Source organism: Schistocerca nitens, chromosome 4, assembly GCF_023898315.1.
Source record: "Schistocerca nitens isolate TAMUIC-IGC-003100 chromosome 4, iqSchNite1.1, whole genome shotgun sequence".
NCBI lineage: Eukaryota > Metazoa > Arthropoda > Insecta > Orthoptera > Acrididae > Schistocerca > Schistocerca nitens.
The window spans coordinates 639794019-639810907 of record NC_064617.1 but is presented as its reverse complement, the minus strand read 5'-3'; the positions used below and the strand labels follow the sequence as shown (position 1 = coordinate 639810907).

The window sequence follows — 16889 nt, the reverse complement described above, 5'->3', positions numbered from 1 at the left end:
AGCTAAATTCGAATATGGCGGGCAATACAGACGACAGTAATCAGCTGGTAGAGCCATCTATCGGTAGGTCCGGTAGTTGAGCATCCCTCATTTCGCTAGCTTTAGACGCCTGTCAGTACCGCTAAAGCAGAGTTATTAAACACGGTTTTCCGAAACTCCTTCACCAAAGAAGACGAAGTAAATATTCCTGAATTCCAATCAAGAACAACTGCCAAGATGAGAAACATAGAAGTAGAAATCTTCGATGTAACGAAGCAGCTTAAATCACTTAACAAAGGCAAGGCCTCCAGTCGAGATTGTATACCAGCCAGGTTTCTCTCAGAGTATGCTGATAAAATAGCTCCATATTTAGCAATTGTATTCAGCCACTTGCTCACAGAACGATCTGTACCTAAAGACTGGAAAATTGCTCAAGTCACACCAATACCCAAAAAGGGAAGTAGGAGTAATCCGTTGAATTACAGCCTATAACACTAACGTCGATTTGCAGTAGGGTTTTGGAACATATACTGTATTCGAACATTATGATGTACCTCGAAGAAAACGATTTACTGACACATAATCAGCACGGTTTCAGAAAATATTGTTCTTGTGAAACACAACTGGCTCTTTATACTCATGAAGTAATAAGTGATATCTACAGGTGATGTCTAATTGATTACATATTTTTAGATTTCCAGAAGGCTTTCGACACTGTTCCTCACAAGCGTCTTCTAACCAAACTGCATGCGTACGGAGTATCGCCTCAGTTGTGCGACTGGATTCGTGATTTCCTGTCAGAAAGGTCACAGTTCGCAGTAATAGACGAAAAGTCATCGAGTAAAACAGAAGTAATATCTGGCGTTCCCCAAGGAAGTGTTATAGGCCCTCTATTGTTCCTGACCTATATTAACGACATAGGAGACAGTCTGAGTAGCCATCTTAGATTGTTTACAGATGATGCTGTCATTTACCACCTTGTAAAGTCATCAGATGATCAAAAAGATTTGCAAAATGGTTTTGATAAGATATCTGTGTGGTGCGAAAAGTGGCAATTGACCCTGAATAAGGAAAAGTGTGAAGCTATTCACATGAGTACTAAAAGAAATCAGCTAAATTTTGATTATGCGATAAGTCACACAAAACTGAAGGTTGTAAATTCAACTAAATACTCAGGGATTACAATTAAAAATAACCTAAATTGGAACGATCACATAGATAATACTGTGGATAGAGCAAACAGAAGACTGCGATTCATTGGCGGTACACTTAGAAGGTGCAACAGGTCTACTAAAGAGACTGCTTACACCACTCTTGTCCGCCCTATTCTGGAGTATTGCTGTGCGGTGTGGGATCCGCATCAGATGGGACTGACAGATGACATCGAAAAAATACAAAGAAGGGCAGCTCGTTTTGTATTATCGTGAAATAGGGGAGATAGTGTCATAGACATGATACATGAATTGGAGTGGCAATCATAAAAACAAAGGAGTTTTTCGTCGCAACGGGATCTTCTCATGAAATTTCAATCACCAGTTTCCTCCTCCAATTGCGAAAACGTTCTGTTGGCACCCACCTACATAGGGAGAAATGTTCATCACGATAAAATAAGAGAAATGAGGGCTTGCAAAGAAAAATTTAAAAACTCGTTTTTCCCGAGTGCCTTTCGAGAGTGGAAGAGTAGAGAGACAGCTTGGTCACTGAACCCTCTGCCAGACACTTTATTGCGAATATCAGAGTAATCACGTAGATGTAGATGTAGATCGTTATACAATTCCGCACTTGCATGATTTTACCACCACAGTGGCAGGTTCCAAGTTGTTCAGTGTTATTGATTTTTAGAAATCATATCATCAGATTCTGGTAGCACCATAAGATTTGAAAAAGACTGCAGTTATCACACATTTCAGCCTATTTGGATATGTGTAAATGCCATTTGGCCTTAAGAATGCCACACAGACCTGGCAAAGGTTTGTTGATAAGGTCCTACTTGGCCCAAAATTCTGTTTTGCATATCTGGTCGATGTGTTGATATTTTATACTTTTGCTTCCGGGCACTAAAACACTTACAGACGATTTTTGGAAGACTTACTGAATATGGATTGCAGATGAACAAAGGAAATATGTCCTTCACAAAGAAGCAGTGAATATTTTAGGACATTGTATAACCCTGGAAGAAATTAAATTATTTCAGTCTAAAGTAGACTCATTACAGGCAGTACTGCTTCTGAAAACAAAAAATTATGCTAGTTCCTGGGTATGGTCAGTTTTTACAGATGTCATTTATCACAGGCATCTGAGGTACAGGTACTGCTTGCAGCAGTGCTTTTGGGCATCAATTCGCTGGGACAGCGAGCTATTGTATGGAATCTGGAAATGTTAGCTGCATTTGAAAAAGTGAAATAATCATTGTGAGAAGCAGTACTTCTAGCTCATCCCATAGCTTTGGCACCGCTAGTAATTGTCGTCGACGCCAATCAGACTGCTATAGGGATGGTGCTACAGCAGAAGTTAAACAGATTATGGCAGCTGTTAGATTTTTTTCTCTCGGAAGTTGTCTGAGGCCCAGACTGGGAATTTATTGTAGTCTATGTAGCAATCATGCATTTCTGAACACAAGTTGAAGTGCGACACTTTACTGCTATCATAGATCATAAGCCTTTTTCCTTTCAGTTCAATAGCCCAAGCAACTCCTTCTCTCCTCGACAGTTTCGCCACCTAGAGTTTGTGGCACAATTGACGACAACCGATATCCATCACCTGAGAGGAACAGACAACGTTGTCATGGACTATTTCTCTAGAATCAATACATTCTCAGCAAATGTGGATCCAAACCAACTGTCTGTGGCACAGGAAATAGATGGAGGAATGCAGAGTTTCCATTCAATACAAATTATGGGGATGCCCCTAGAACAACTACTGTTGGGCTATTTCCTCATTTGGTGTGATGTGTCTCAGAGCCGATCCTGCATCTTCATGCCTCCAAGTTGTAGAGCATAAGTGTTTGATGCAATTCATTGACTAGCACATGCAGGGGGCAATGCAATCATTTTCATAGTGATGGACAGATATGTGTGGCTGGGTATACAACGAAATAGCCATCTAAACAGCATGTCCTGCTTATAAGACACTTGGTTCAGTTTTGGAGCAAACAGGTCGTTTTCATATGAGCACATAGAACTCATAGGACCACTACCACTGGTGCAAGGACTTAGCAATGTTTCATGGCTATCGACAGGTCTACCCGATGGGTCAAGGTTGCTCCTATTCTGGACGTCATGGTAAGAACATTCTTCACTGCATGGCTGTTCAAGGTTTGGGTACCCGGCGGATGTGATGACAGACCAGGGCCATCATTTTGAATCAGCCCTTTCCAACGAGCTGGCCGCACTACGCAGATTTGTTTATCATCATTCCAGTTACTGTGCAGCCATCAGTGGCATGGTGGAACGCTGGCATAGGACATGTAAGTCAGCATTAATCTGCCATAAGTCTTCCTGGTTGACCCTTTACCACTGGGGTTACACACAGCATTCAAATCTGACCATGGTGCATCAAAAACATTCAAATCTGACCATGGTGCATCAAGTGTGGAAATGGTGTGTGGTGAAACCGCAAGACTGTCTTTGGATTTTTTTCTCCATGCAACATGGATACCATACATAGGACCCTGGCTCCTTGGCGTTCCATATGAGAAACTGCATTCTGAGCTTATTGGCCTTTGATGCCGTCCCCCCCCATGGGCAACCGCCAATATTTGTGCATAAAGACCTGGTTCACTGCGTCCATTTCATACTCTTCTTGGTTTGCGTAAGAGGGCCCTATTCAGTTTTAGAAAGAGATGCGCACACAAGGATACTCTAGATAAATGCCAAACCAAACAATATGTTTACTGAAAGGGATAAATGGTGTCTCTGTCGCTGTCAGGAGAGACAGTACACCTAAAACCACTTTGACAGCCAACAACTACCACCAGACCGTGTCTGAATATATCAACCTCTACTACATCAGTAAGATGTTAGCATGTAGGTCTGATCTTTTATATTTAACTTCTCTAACCCTCTCGTTATATGGTGCTCAGATAGGCACAGGATGTCTGTCTTTTCAGAGCTATCTAAATTTTCCAAATAGACAAGAAGTTAACCTACATTGTTACTAAATCATTTAATATTCTGTTGAAATAAGTTAACATTACCTTGAGTGCATTCTGAATCAATTTGTGAACTCTTGTATTGTTTTACTTCCTTGACAGCAAGGTGCCTGATTGCTGACTCCTTAAAGAAATGGTTCAAATGGCTCTGAGCACTATGGGACTCAACATCTTAGGTCATAAATCCCCTAGAACTTAGAACTACTTAAACCTAACTAACCTAAGGACATCACACACACCCATGCCCGAGGCAGGATTCGAACCTGCGACCGTAGCAGTCCCGCGGTTCCGGACTGCAGCGCCAGAACCGCTAGACCACCGCGGCTGGCGACTCCTTAAAGAAAGTTACGCCTAAAGTAGGATGGAATATTTGCAAATTGCTACGAAAAAAAAGATGAAACGTGGAATTCATTACTATACCTTTAGTGAGTGCAGTGAAGATATGTTAACTTCCAGTGTTAACAGACGATGACATTGTCAACCTTTCTTTTTGAGAAACCTCGACAGTGACATAATGTGAGGTGAGGTGACATGTCGTTATGTAATATGACACGAAGGTCCATTGATGGCCACTTTGAATGCTCCCATTTGTAACTCATAGTGGAATGTTTTGACGTGACATGATGGCAAGTGTGAAATGTCCCTTACTTACCCACTACCCGATGGAATCGGTCAACTTTAGAAAATTAGACTTAAAACACACTGAATTAGTATCCTATGCCCTCAATTCGCTTTGCTCCTTGTTTGCTTCTATTATGTCATTCACTTTTTCCCTGATAACGGATCAACGCCAATCACACTGGTCGTGTCCGCAGCTCGTGGTCGTGCGGTAGCGTTCTCGCATCCCGTGACCGGGTTCGATTCCCGGTGCGGTCATGGATTTTCTCAGCCTCGTGATGACTGGGTGTTGTGTGATGTCCTTCGGTTAGTTACGTTTAAGTAGTTCTAAGTTCTAGGGGACTGATGACCATAGATGTTAAGTCCCATAGTGCTCAGAGCCAGCGCCACACTGGCCGTCACGTCACTTCAGAACTTTTCACAATGTATTTCAAATGGCGACATACACGCAGGTAGAGACTCGACGAAGTTGAATAAGATCGTGACACAGTCTGTCTACTCACCGTCACGTCAAAGTTTCTCGGGAATAACGTTTTGATGGTGTCGTCGTTTGTTAAGATCAATCTTTTGATCCATTTCCGCCGCGCTCGTTCGCGGAATAGTAATGGATCTCATGCTTTTGTTTCTTTTTAATATTCATTTTATTATGGTGCTTATTTTCGCAGCAAATTGCAAATGTTCCATGGCACCTTGGATAGTTTTTCGAATGAATTTTTGTTCCAAAAGCGTGATTACATATCTGAATGCGAGAAATAATTATGGTTTATAATAGGAGAATATAGCTGACATCTACACAATGTGTAAATAAGAACATAAGTTGACGACGCAATTTTCACTAAATAACGTTTTAAGTGAAAAGTCGCTGTAATGAAGTAGGAAAATACAGTTTTTACTGATTATTAATTGAGTAAGAATAAAAAGCATAATGGATAACGTAAGCAGGCTTCATTTATTTCCTTATAAACATCATTTGATGTGTTTATGTGTATTTAAATACATACAAACATTCGCTAGCATATAAATGTTGATAATTTGAAATGTTTCACTTCTCAGCACTTTACCATACGAAATTGATCAAGAACACATGTTGTGGTGTCTGCTTTAATAATAAACTTTATCGTTGTTAGTTTTTCAATTTCGATGCTACACTCCGACTTTTTGTATCATGGATGTTAACTCATAATCTAATCTCACTTTCAACCTTTGGTACTGGCTAAGCGAATGGACGTGCCATGAAGGTGACTGACGTGGCGGTGACATGATGTAACATCAGTGTGAAACGGCCTTCATAGTCAAAACATGTATATTGCGCACAAATTTTATCCTGCATGTCGATTAACCGGATGAACGCATTTCAGTTTCTCGGTTTATACGAGAATGGTTTTCTGATGTTCCTCATCGTTAGTTCTGTCGGTAATTTTTTAGGGGTTGGATGAGATTTTCACGTGCAAGTTTTCAATGCACGTGGGAACGTGTATTTCTCTCATGAAATGTGGTTTCGTTCAACTTGATGATCTTTGACGTAGTGTTGACATGTTGTTAGTAAGTTAAGCATGTGGGTTTTGTGTGCGTGTATGTAGTAGGTTATTGTTGAGCTTTGGATTGTGTAACTTCAGATTTCATTGACAAACTGCGCTTACAGGTGGAGTCGTATTTTACGTGATGCAACACGACGACGTAAGTGTTTAAGAATGTGTACTGTCATCTGTTTAATAATAAATATCTATAACTTCAGTTGGCTTCAATTAATTTTTGGTTGTCGGTTTTTCACTGTTCCAGGTTGTGTGGAGTGTTATAAATAAATCTTTCTGCTCATTCAAAGTTAAGTAAGTACATTACCGTACGCACTCAGGCCTTACTGTTATGTTCATATAATTTTTCAGTCCAAACGAATAGACTATTTTAAAGTGAAAGGTGTAAACATGAAGTTCGTAGAGCCAGTTTCATATCATATGATACAGGTCATTTATGAGTCTGTTACATGTTTTCACTATTTCAAAGTTGCTAATAAAATTGTAGATGGAGTTACATTTGTAGCTTAAATATTTACTTTTTCTGTTAATTTTTGTAAATGAGGATATATGTGGAAATTTCGTAACGGAAGGGTAAATAAAAATTTGTAAAGAAGAGAGCTAGTAATATGAAATTATTTTTAGTCGTAACATTGTTCACAATACTGGCCTGTAAGAAATGATTAACAGACATACACTATTGAGTTTTATTTTCATATAATTTGGGGAACTGAAGGATGTAAGTAACTTTTCCAAACTTAAGAATTTGTTTGAAAATACCCATAGTTATAGGATGTTAACCATCTTGAGAAATAATGACGTGGAAACTCGACAAACTGCCAGCAATGATGCTAAAGTCGTAGGTTCTTAAAATGTCGACATATTTCTTAATAAGAATTAAAGTATCAGAATTTTTTGATTCTTTGTAAATATTTCTCCAAACCATTCTATATATTTCAAAAATTGCGTGGTAAATTATTTGGTCATTGTACTTGCAGAAGGTACAGTTAGCATGGCCAATATTTACCATTATGGAAGCGTTCTATTCCCTCGCCTGCTTTGACCCAAGATGTCATCAATATTACGGAAACTGCTACTTACAGCATGTACGAAATGACTATGATTTAACTACATACACACGTCAAAAAACACGAACAAATATAAAAATGACAACATCTCACTCCAAAAATAAAATGAAACTAACAGGACAACAGCGGAAAATTGGGGGTTTACAGAGGGGACAAGCTATATTGACAGCAATGAAAAACACTGCATTATAACCCAACAAATAATTAAAAAAAATGTAAATACAGCATTCTGCTACACCAACACAACCACAAGAATTGAACATTTCCATTGACGTGTATAGATGTACCGCAGCTACCGATGCCAAAATATCAATCACACAACTCCGAAAAGTGTAACGAAAACCCAAACAACTCAAAAACCGAAATACCCCATGTTCACTACATCAGTTAAAATACAACTGACCTACCATAACCATTCAACACACAAAACATCACAATTACTATAGAATAAAACAAAACAGAAATTACTTACCAATAAAAGCTTTCAGCAATGCCACCCACGTCAACCACCACTTGCACTTGCTACGCCCCCCCCCCCCCCCCCCCCCCACACACACACAAACACCACCAAATGTACATGTTTATGGTTCGAGCTGCTGGTATTCTCGTCAACCACATGTTGTTGTCACAGATGTGATACCTAACATTCAGCAATAAGACCAAACGTGCAGAAACTGTATGACAGACATCATATTGTCAGCCATCTCAGAGTGTAATGATACACTTCTGAACTTCACTGTCATATCCATACCCGACAGAAAAAAAAAAATAAAAGAATTAAATGGCTACCCGCACAACAAACTAATCAGATCTGGTTTTAAATGAAATTAATAACCCACTGAAAACACTTCCACAAACCACATTACCGCACCAACTACCTAAATGCAAAACCACATTAGCATGATAACCAAAACTCAATTGAACCCAGTATCACACGTTAAACTCGGCATGTCCACATCAATCAATCACCAGAAGGCACCATCAAATACAAGGGTCATTCCATATCAAATCACCCAATAAAAAATAAATTTTACACCGACCTCCTTCGATTTTCATGAAATTTGGCTCAAATGGTTCCAATACCATCCTGACAACACCTGCAAATTTTTTTTGCTGTATCTCTTACAGTTTATTTATAAATTTTTAAAGTTTTTATGTTTTGCGTTTTCTGAACCTTCGGAAATGGTAAATTTAATTTGTATTCAAAACTTTAAAATTGCTAATCTTAAAAACTCTTTTAGATAACATCATGAATTTTTGCAACAAGTTTATTTATTATACATATTTGAAGATAAAAATGATACTGTTAAAATATATTAATATTTTCTATGAAAAAAATATACATGTTTTTTTATGGATGTTTTGTTTTATAAGAATTGCAATATCTAGAGTCTCAGACCTGATAGAATGCTCAAATTTGTTTTAATTTACTCTTAAACATATAGGCTACTTGATAAAACAAAAATAATGATGGCTTTTTAACATGTTTATTAATTATAGTAGATTACATTAGAATTATGTACAAAGATAGTGTACTTACGACACTTATGTGTAACCCAACTGATTGCTTGAAACATTGAATTTTTAGAGTAATTTTGTCTTTTTAATAAATATTAATGCTGATTCAAACTGTTTTTACACTTCATCCAAGAGCTTTCAGTTCTTTTGATACAGTCTTTTTTGAAGTTATACATTCTTCCAGTGCCGCTTGATTGAGGTGCGTCTACCACACAGACAGACTATGTGCTCCAAAGGCACTATGCAAGAATCTCCTCTTTCAGGCCAATAAAATGATGCAGCTGGTCCTGAAGGATCTAGAAATAGAATTTCTGCATCTTCTTCATCATTGAATATTGTTTTTACCAGTCCAAAGTACCAGTTACCATCATAATTTCCAGCCACATAGCTATTTATGGATGGTTCAGCGCGAACCCAATCAGAAGAAGAATGGAAAGAAAAGACTAAGGAGGGTTTTACACTATCTGTAGTCCTTCTGATTTCAAGGTTGTTTGTTGGAAGTGGTTTGAAGTTATGAAAACTTCTTGTTCCAGGAATGGTTCAGGTTGCTGAAAAACGTTTTTCTAGTTTTAACCGTAGCAAATCAGCTTCTTTTTTGTCAATAAAGTGAAAATGAATGTTTTCAGTATTTTTTTCACAAAACTTGTACACATCGATTGCTGTCATTATTTGTTCTTCGTCTGAAAGCTGTAGACTGGCTTTCCTTAAAATTCTTTTAATAGTTCCTCCTAGGCCATCACAAATCTACTTTCCATGACTTGTTGCAAAAAAAGTGTTGGGCCTTCAAATTAAAGTCTCTCAAGTGTTCAGTCAAATTTTTAAAACTGTTTCTATTTTTGTACTGCCCAGCACAACCATCTGTAAAGTAGTGAGTCAATGTCAGTATGATGTAATGACAACAACTTTGTAATTTCTTTTTGTACAAAGCTAACAAAACCAGTGTCATGTTCTTGGTCATCACTAATAAAACAGTGGTTGGAAACAAAAACATTGTTTTCCTCATTTCTTAGAAAAACTCCAACTGGGTGAAGAGTACAACCACCTCTATTCCAGTGGTAACTTTGGATCTCATTTTGTATAACAAAGGAATAATTTTCACTGAAATCCATCACAATAATTGCTGTTTTGGGTGGTGGGTCTTCTTTCAATCTTTTAAAGGCTGCTGATTAGGATTTTGCTATAAACGAGTGCGGGGTGAGCTTTTCCAATGGCCTAACCAATAAAGAAATGTAGTCTTCAACACTGATAGACTGTTTGATCATTTCTGCCCTGTCTGTGTTAACCCACTGACTGATTACAATTTCTTCTTCTAAATCATAATCTTCATTTAGTTTTTCAGTTAAGTACTCGGTTAGTGCAGTATTTGCAGGACAGCTGTCGCAATGATGTAGCATGCAGTTTTGGTTTTCCGTGTTGCACACAAGCATCTTAATTGGGTCTTTATAAGATTCTTCAATTTTCACAGCAGCCAGTAATAGTTTAACATTCTGGTGGATACAGCATACACATACAGTGTGTGTGTGCGCCTGCAGCACCAGCAAGTATACGCCATTTAGGTCTCAAGAAACAAAATTTTGAAAATCCTACTTCTGCCTCGGGATTCTCCCATTTGAAAGAATAATAGAGTTCTCTCAAGTTACACAAAATGAGTCTTTTTTGCATGTACACATTTTTTTGAACACTTACTTTGTCTTTTGTTCCAGGTAGCACTCTGGAACTTTCATCCTATTCATAAAAATCTGTTACAAGTCTTACTGTATTTTCAGAAAGAGTTTTACCTTTTTTTGGACCAGGAGTTTCCAAAATACCCTTTTCAGATTTTAGTTTTCTAGCTTCTTGCACCATGTACTCACTTACATTAAATTCTTTCATCACTTTATTTCGGCTCCAAGAATCTGGAACCAAGGTCAGAATCTGGATTTTTGTAGACCTCCCAACAGATGAAATCTTGTTCCACCATGTTTCGGACGTGCACTCGGGACAGCGACAATTCTTCTTGCAATATTTCAGGTAGAAACGTCCCAGCCATCTTCAAGGCGAGTCTGAGACTGAGTTCATAGAGTTTGCGCGTGACTATTTATACAGAGAGGCATGCGCAAATGCTATGAACTCAGTCTCCGACTCGCCTTGAAGATGGCTGGGAGGTTTCTAGCTGAAATATCCCAAGAAGAATTGTCGCTGTCCCAAGTGCACGCCCGAAAGATGATGGAATGTTATGTCTGCCAGGAAAACTTAAAGAATCAGATGAAATCTTCTCTTTCATAAGAGAAATCATTACATCAAAATCCTTTGCTTTCTCAACCACACTTGTATCTTCTTCGTCATCATGAGAACTTGGTGCATCATATTTTAATGCATTTGAAACTGCCTTTTTTGCAGTCTTTTCAATACTGCTAACCTTCCTTTTAAAATAAGACCCTTTACTTTGTTCTGACAAACCATGAAGCTTTATCAGTGTTAAACCTAAATTATCAAGAGCAAGTTTGTTTGTACGAGGGATTCATTTCTGGATTCCAATGATTCTAATTCAACCATGACTTCATCATCTGTTTCACTTTCATCGACTTCAACTCTTAATTTTTCTTCACAAAAGTTACGGCATGTTGAGCAAAGCTTTTGTCCAGGTTTTATGCTAATATTTTTTGTCAGTAATTGTTTAGAAAGATCCAAGCCTACACTTGTCAACGATTTTTTGATGGGCTTTTTGTGTTTTTTTTGTGGGTCTACACATGTTGTTTGATACTTTTCAAAGACATTTAAAAAGTAGTAGCTGTGGTGTGAACATATATTCTTAAATTCACACAGATTAATTCCAGGTTGTAAGTGGATCAAATCTTTTTCTTCCTCACTCAATTCAGATACCAGTTGTAACTTTTTTGAAGGTGTGTAGGTTGTTTGGAAACAGTCAGATTTTTAAATAACCCTACGCTACAGGTTTGAATATCTGACCTACTGATTTCACTTTTGGTCTGATTACTGTTCTGGTTACTTTTATAGAATATTGGAAAAGAATCTCTGTAAACTAAGTAACAGTACTTACTGAAAATTCGAATAAACTTAATAAAATACTATCCAAGCACTATTTAACACTGTAATAATTTTTTACTTCAAAACACAGGAGTAACAAAACAAAATCCAAGTGTACATTGTTACTCCAAGAAGACAAAAACTTATTTTCGGAGTCTAAGTCACTTGGTACTTTTTATTTTTAAAATATAATTAATATTATTTTAAAAATTAGATAACTATTAAACAGGTTAAAAAGCCAACATAATTTTTCTTTTATCTAATAGCCTATGCAATTAAGAGTATTTTAAAACAAATTTGAGCTTTCTATCAGGTCTGAGACTCCAGATATTGCAGTTTTTGTAAAACTAAAACATCCGTTAGCTAAAAAAAATAAAAAAACTTGTAAATTTTTTTTCATTTGGAAGATTTTAATATATCTTTATGGTAATTTCTTTTAACATTTCGATATAATACACAAACTTATTCCAAAATTTCATACTGATACCCTTAGTATTCTTTAATATACAAATTTTTTTAGTTGTGAGGACACGTTTAAGTTAAGATTTCAGACTGCTGAAACAACGCCAAATGTAAAAACTTTAAAAATTTATATAAAAAAAACTATAAGAGAGAGAGCAAAAAAATTTTACAAGTGCTTTCAGGATGATAAAAGAAGTAATTTTACCAAGTTTCATCAAAATCTGACATGGTTGGTGTCAAGGCCTGGGTGAATTGACATGGAATGACCCACAACACATCTGCAAACACAACCAACTCGAAAGCTCTGCGCCACAGTGACGTTGCACGCACCACCACCGATATGTCATAGGTCAAAGCAGACCAGTGGAATCGGATGCTTTTGTTCACTCCAATCTTTTTCTGTACAAAATGTGAGAAAGGCTTGAGTTAGGCTTAACTGCACTCAAGGTCAAAAACTGCTAAAAAGAGTTCATGTGTCTTTTATCATCTGCTTCTCGTTGAACTTGGGTAGCCAGGTGGAATTTACATGTGAATAAGAATTATCCAACAAGAGCAGCACATGAGAAATGGAAACTACACTGGTTAGCAGATGATGACTATTTGGAAGCATTTATCGGACTATAAGGTGCATAAGTGGACTGCTATACGTTGCAGCTTGGTTTTTCCCACCCGTCGCTGATTATCACACACACACACACACACACACACACACACACACACACACACACACACAGACACGTGAAAAGAAGTTGCTCAGAATGAAGCCTTTCAAGGGTTACTGCTTTTCATGCTCAGTAACAGGCTGCACTGCATGGAGAATAGTTGCAATATATGTGCCACACCAAGATGCAACCCATTAGTGACTTGACTGAATTTCTACTACTTTGTTTCAAAGAGGAACACTATTGTCTCTTCTCTAAACAGAATTCCCCTAATGTACGTTTATTGCGAAGTAAGCATTTTATGGTTTGTAGTAAGTTTGTTGTGGTTTGTGCAAATCCAATAGCATCTCTTATAGCATCAACAGCTTTGTTCTGGAAGTTAAATTTTGTTGCAAGATGTTTACAGAGACTTCCTACCCCATCACAGCATTTTTACCATGTCCAGTTGCTGAAAATATCTGTTTTCTTGGCTTATTTTCTGAACGGTATTTTCCTAGATCATGAAACCAGTTTTTAAAATGTGATGCCGCACCATCTACGCTACTTCTTCAGTCTTGTTGACAGTGTTGCTTGCATGTATTCTGTCATGGGGTCAAGAGGAATATTCGGTATGAGTCGTCGGCTTTAACCGCTGCCACAATGTTAATGTCTGCTGTGACGTCATCTTTTGGTGTTTATATTCACAGATTTGTTGTTTGTTGGTGAATAATGTGGAAGTTAAAAATTCTGGTTGTGCGACACTGTTGTGTAGTCCAAGGTTTATGTTAGGTTGGAAGGTGGCAATTTGATTGTGAGTTATCTGTAGAACATTTGGGTTGGTAGTTGTTTATGGTATTTGTTGCACTTTTCTTACACTGCTGGTCAAAGCTGAGGACTCGTAATGAATATTACACTTTATACATGTTAGTCAGGAAAGAGGTTATCACTAATAGAAACACAGTGTGAGGTTCGAAGGAAAAGAGCAATTCATGTGAACATTTACACTTCTGATGACTGCAAGTGGTAACTTCGAACTTCATTTTGCTAAGCAACAGAATACTTCTCAGCAAACTCAAAAAGAAGCCTGTGGCTGATTTTACTTCTGCTATGGCTTGTCTCAGAATGCTGTGGATATGAAGGGAAACTAATCCTGTCATGACTCAATGGTTAACTTCTGTTTAACTCAAATTCCTGGCTCCATTGACTGCATTACCAACTCTCCTCTTTCTGACAGTGCATAGGTTGTGTCGTTGTCAGTATCCTGAAGGTGTAATGCTCCAGTGGTGATCTCTTCAGCATCAGGACACATTGCACACTCATGCAACCAACATTTTTCTTGTGACTTTACATGTATACACAAAAGCATCAGGTATGGCTCTATATACTTCTTCCCTGTGATAAGACTTTTGATGAAACAAGGTAAGTTTCAAATTAGTGCAGCACATGTGTATGCATATTTCCTTGGCTGAAGTGTAGAACAGGGCCGGGGATAGTCACGGCTGTGCTTAACTACTGCTCATAGGTTGACAGTGTGTCAGTTTTGCGTAGCCACTAAGGTAAGACTGACATAACAAGTGAAAGGTGAAAACAGAGGCAATTTATTTCTAGAGTGGAAACTGAAACCATTGCCTTGTTTGCTGTTTTGTGTATTCAAGAGCTTTTAGAGGAGTACTTTGTGATTATGTCAGTGAGCGCTATGAAGTGTTTTGATTTAAGTGATTTAGTTCTGCACGGTGACATCACCTGTTGGTCCATATCTCATGGATTAGTTTCAGAGACATGAAAATGTATCATATGTGGTGGTGAAATGACTTTTAAAGAATCAAAGGTTTCTGTGGATGGAATCGTGTGGAACTGCAGCATATGCTGCCACTGTGAGTAATAGGATCAATATTTGTTAATGATAGAATCGCAGGTTCGATATGTTAACAAACAATGAGCCACCTATCTTCTCCCATGATTTAATTAAAAAACACTGATCCATTTATGTTTTCCCTCAATTTAATTTAAAAACATTTATTCACGTACTGTGCTCTTGCAGATCAGTTGTGTGGCAACACAGGAGCAGAGAAATATTTGACTGCTTCTTCGAACATATCATGGGTTGCGACACTGTCCTTGGTTTGCAGGTACTAGCACAGTTCAAAAAGCTATGATTCAAACAAGGAACAATAAATTTCTGATCACTATTTACAGCAGTGTTTCATTTTTATGTGTTACTCCAAAACATGTCATCTGCTTGCTTTCTCGTTGGCTGTGTAACACAAACAGCTGACACCTACATTTGTTCCCATCATACATTATGGCAAGTGCTGACAATGTTCCTTCACAAAACACACAAATATGCCACTAGCCTTATTCCAGACATAATGTTTCAGAGCAACATGAAATGTATCATCCTGAAATGGATTTTCATAGCAGGAATGTCTGGGTGTGTCCAAATAATTTTTTCCTTCTGCTATTTCACCTACTTTTGAAGTTAAGTGTTGTGAGGAAATGGGTATTTATTTCTGTAACTGCTGCTTGAATAGCTGTCTAATACCAGTATCAGTAATTGTATGAGGGCAAGTCAATTATTATCCGTAATTTAGTTATATTTTTGTTTATTTTGGTAGTACTGTCATTTTATATTGATGACACATGCTTTGTTTATTTGTTGTTTTATCTTTGCAATTTTCAAGCTGCTAGGCTAGTTTTGTTAGCTCTGCCATGCTGTTAATCATGGTTGCTCTGCTATCTATTTGCACCAAAGAAGAGCAGTGTTCAGTGATAAGTTTTTTGTGGTTGGAAGGTGTATCAGGGGCCGAAATTCATCAAAGACATTCGGTACAGTACGGCAACAGTGTTTTGCCACAACGGAGTGTCTACAAATGGATTGAAAAATTCCGAAATGGTCGCACAAGTGTTACGCACAATGAAGGAGCCGGACGACCGTTTACTGCCACAAATGAAGAAACTATTGAGCGTTCACATTAAATGATTCTCTTGGACAGACGATTAACTATTGATGAAGTGGCACATCGTCTGCAAATTAGTCACTTTTCTACCTATGAAATCATCCACAAAAGATAGGGGTTTCATAAAGTTTGTGTGCAAGATGGGTCCCAAAACAACTCGCACAGTTGCATAAACAAACATGCTTGGACATCTGCAAAAAGCATTTGGATCACTATGGTAATGATGGGAGCAACTTCTTGGACAGGATCATTACTGATGACAAAACATGGATCCATCATTGCGAGCCGGAGAGTAAACGGCAGAGTATGGGATGGAAACATCCAAATTCGCTGTGCAAGAAAAAATTCAAGACCCAACTGTCTGCAGGAAAACGGATGCTTACCGTATTTTGGGACGCACAAGGTCCAGTACTGGAGCATTATGGGGAAAGGCTCACAACAATAAACAGTGTATGTTACAGTGAGATGCTTACTGCCAGGCTAAAGCCTGCAATTCGAAGCAAACACCGAAGATTGCTGTCAAAAGGTGTTGTGTTGTTGCACGACAATACCCTTCCGCATACTGCTGCCCACACTGCTGAAACACTCCAGAAACTCAAATTTGAAGTACTGGATCATCCTCCATATAGTCCCGATCTTGCCCCTTCTGTACTTTGACAACTAGCAGCTGGTGAAATTGGATACATACAGTAAACAACCCCCATTGTCCTGTGGAGTTGGCCAGGCAACCATGCCTACCACTAAGCCAACATATGACAACACCTGCAGTGATTTGAGTGCAGTGACATCATGCCACTCCCCGTCTTCAGGCACATTGAGCTCAATATATACAGGCCAAATACCCTGCTTGCAATGGTTTTCAGGCTCTTGGCATCACTCCCCTTCTGCATCAGTTTCTACTCAATGGGCAAGTTGGCAGTTCTGCCCAGATTCTCAAG

At 38.2% G+C, this 16889-nt stretch overlaps 1 protein-coding gene across 1 annotated transcript in view; it reads left to right on the top strand.

Annotated features, from left to right (window-relative positions):
* Positions 1-6027: 6027 nt before the first annotated feature.
* The window catches only part of LOC126251440 (protein MAK16 homolog), a 68824-nt gene continuing 57962 nt past the window's right edge, over positions 6028-16889 (top strand). Inside the window, exons 1-2 of the mRNA XM_049951864.1 lie at positions 6028-6424; positions 6527-6573. Coding sequence (XP_049807821.1) covers positions 6410-6424; positions 6527-6573 — 62 coding nt within the window. The 5' untranslated portion in view covers positions 6028-6409. The remainder of the gene's footprint in view (positions 6425-6526; positions 6574-16889) is intronic.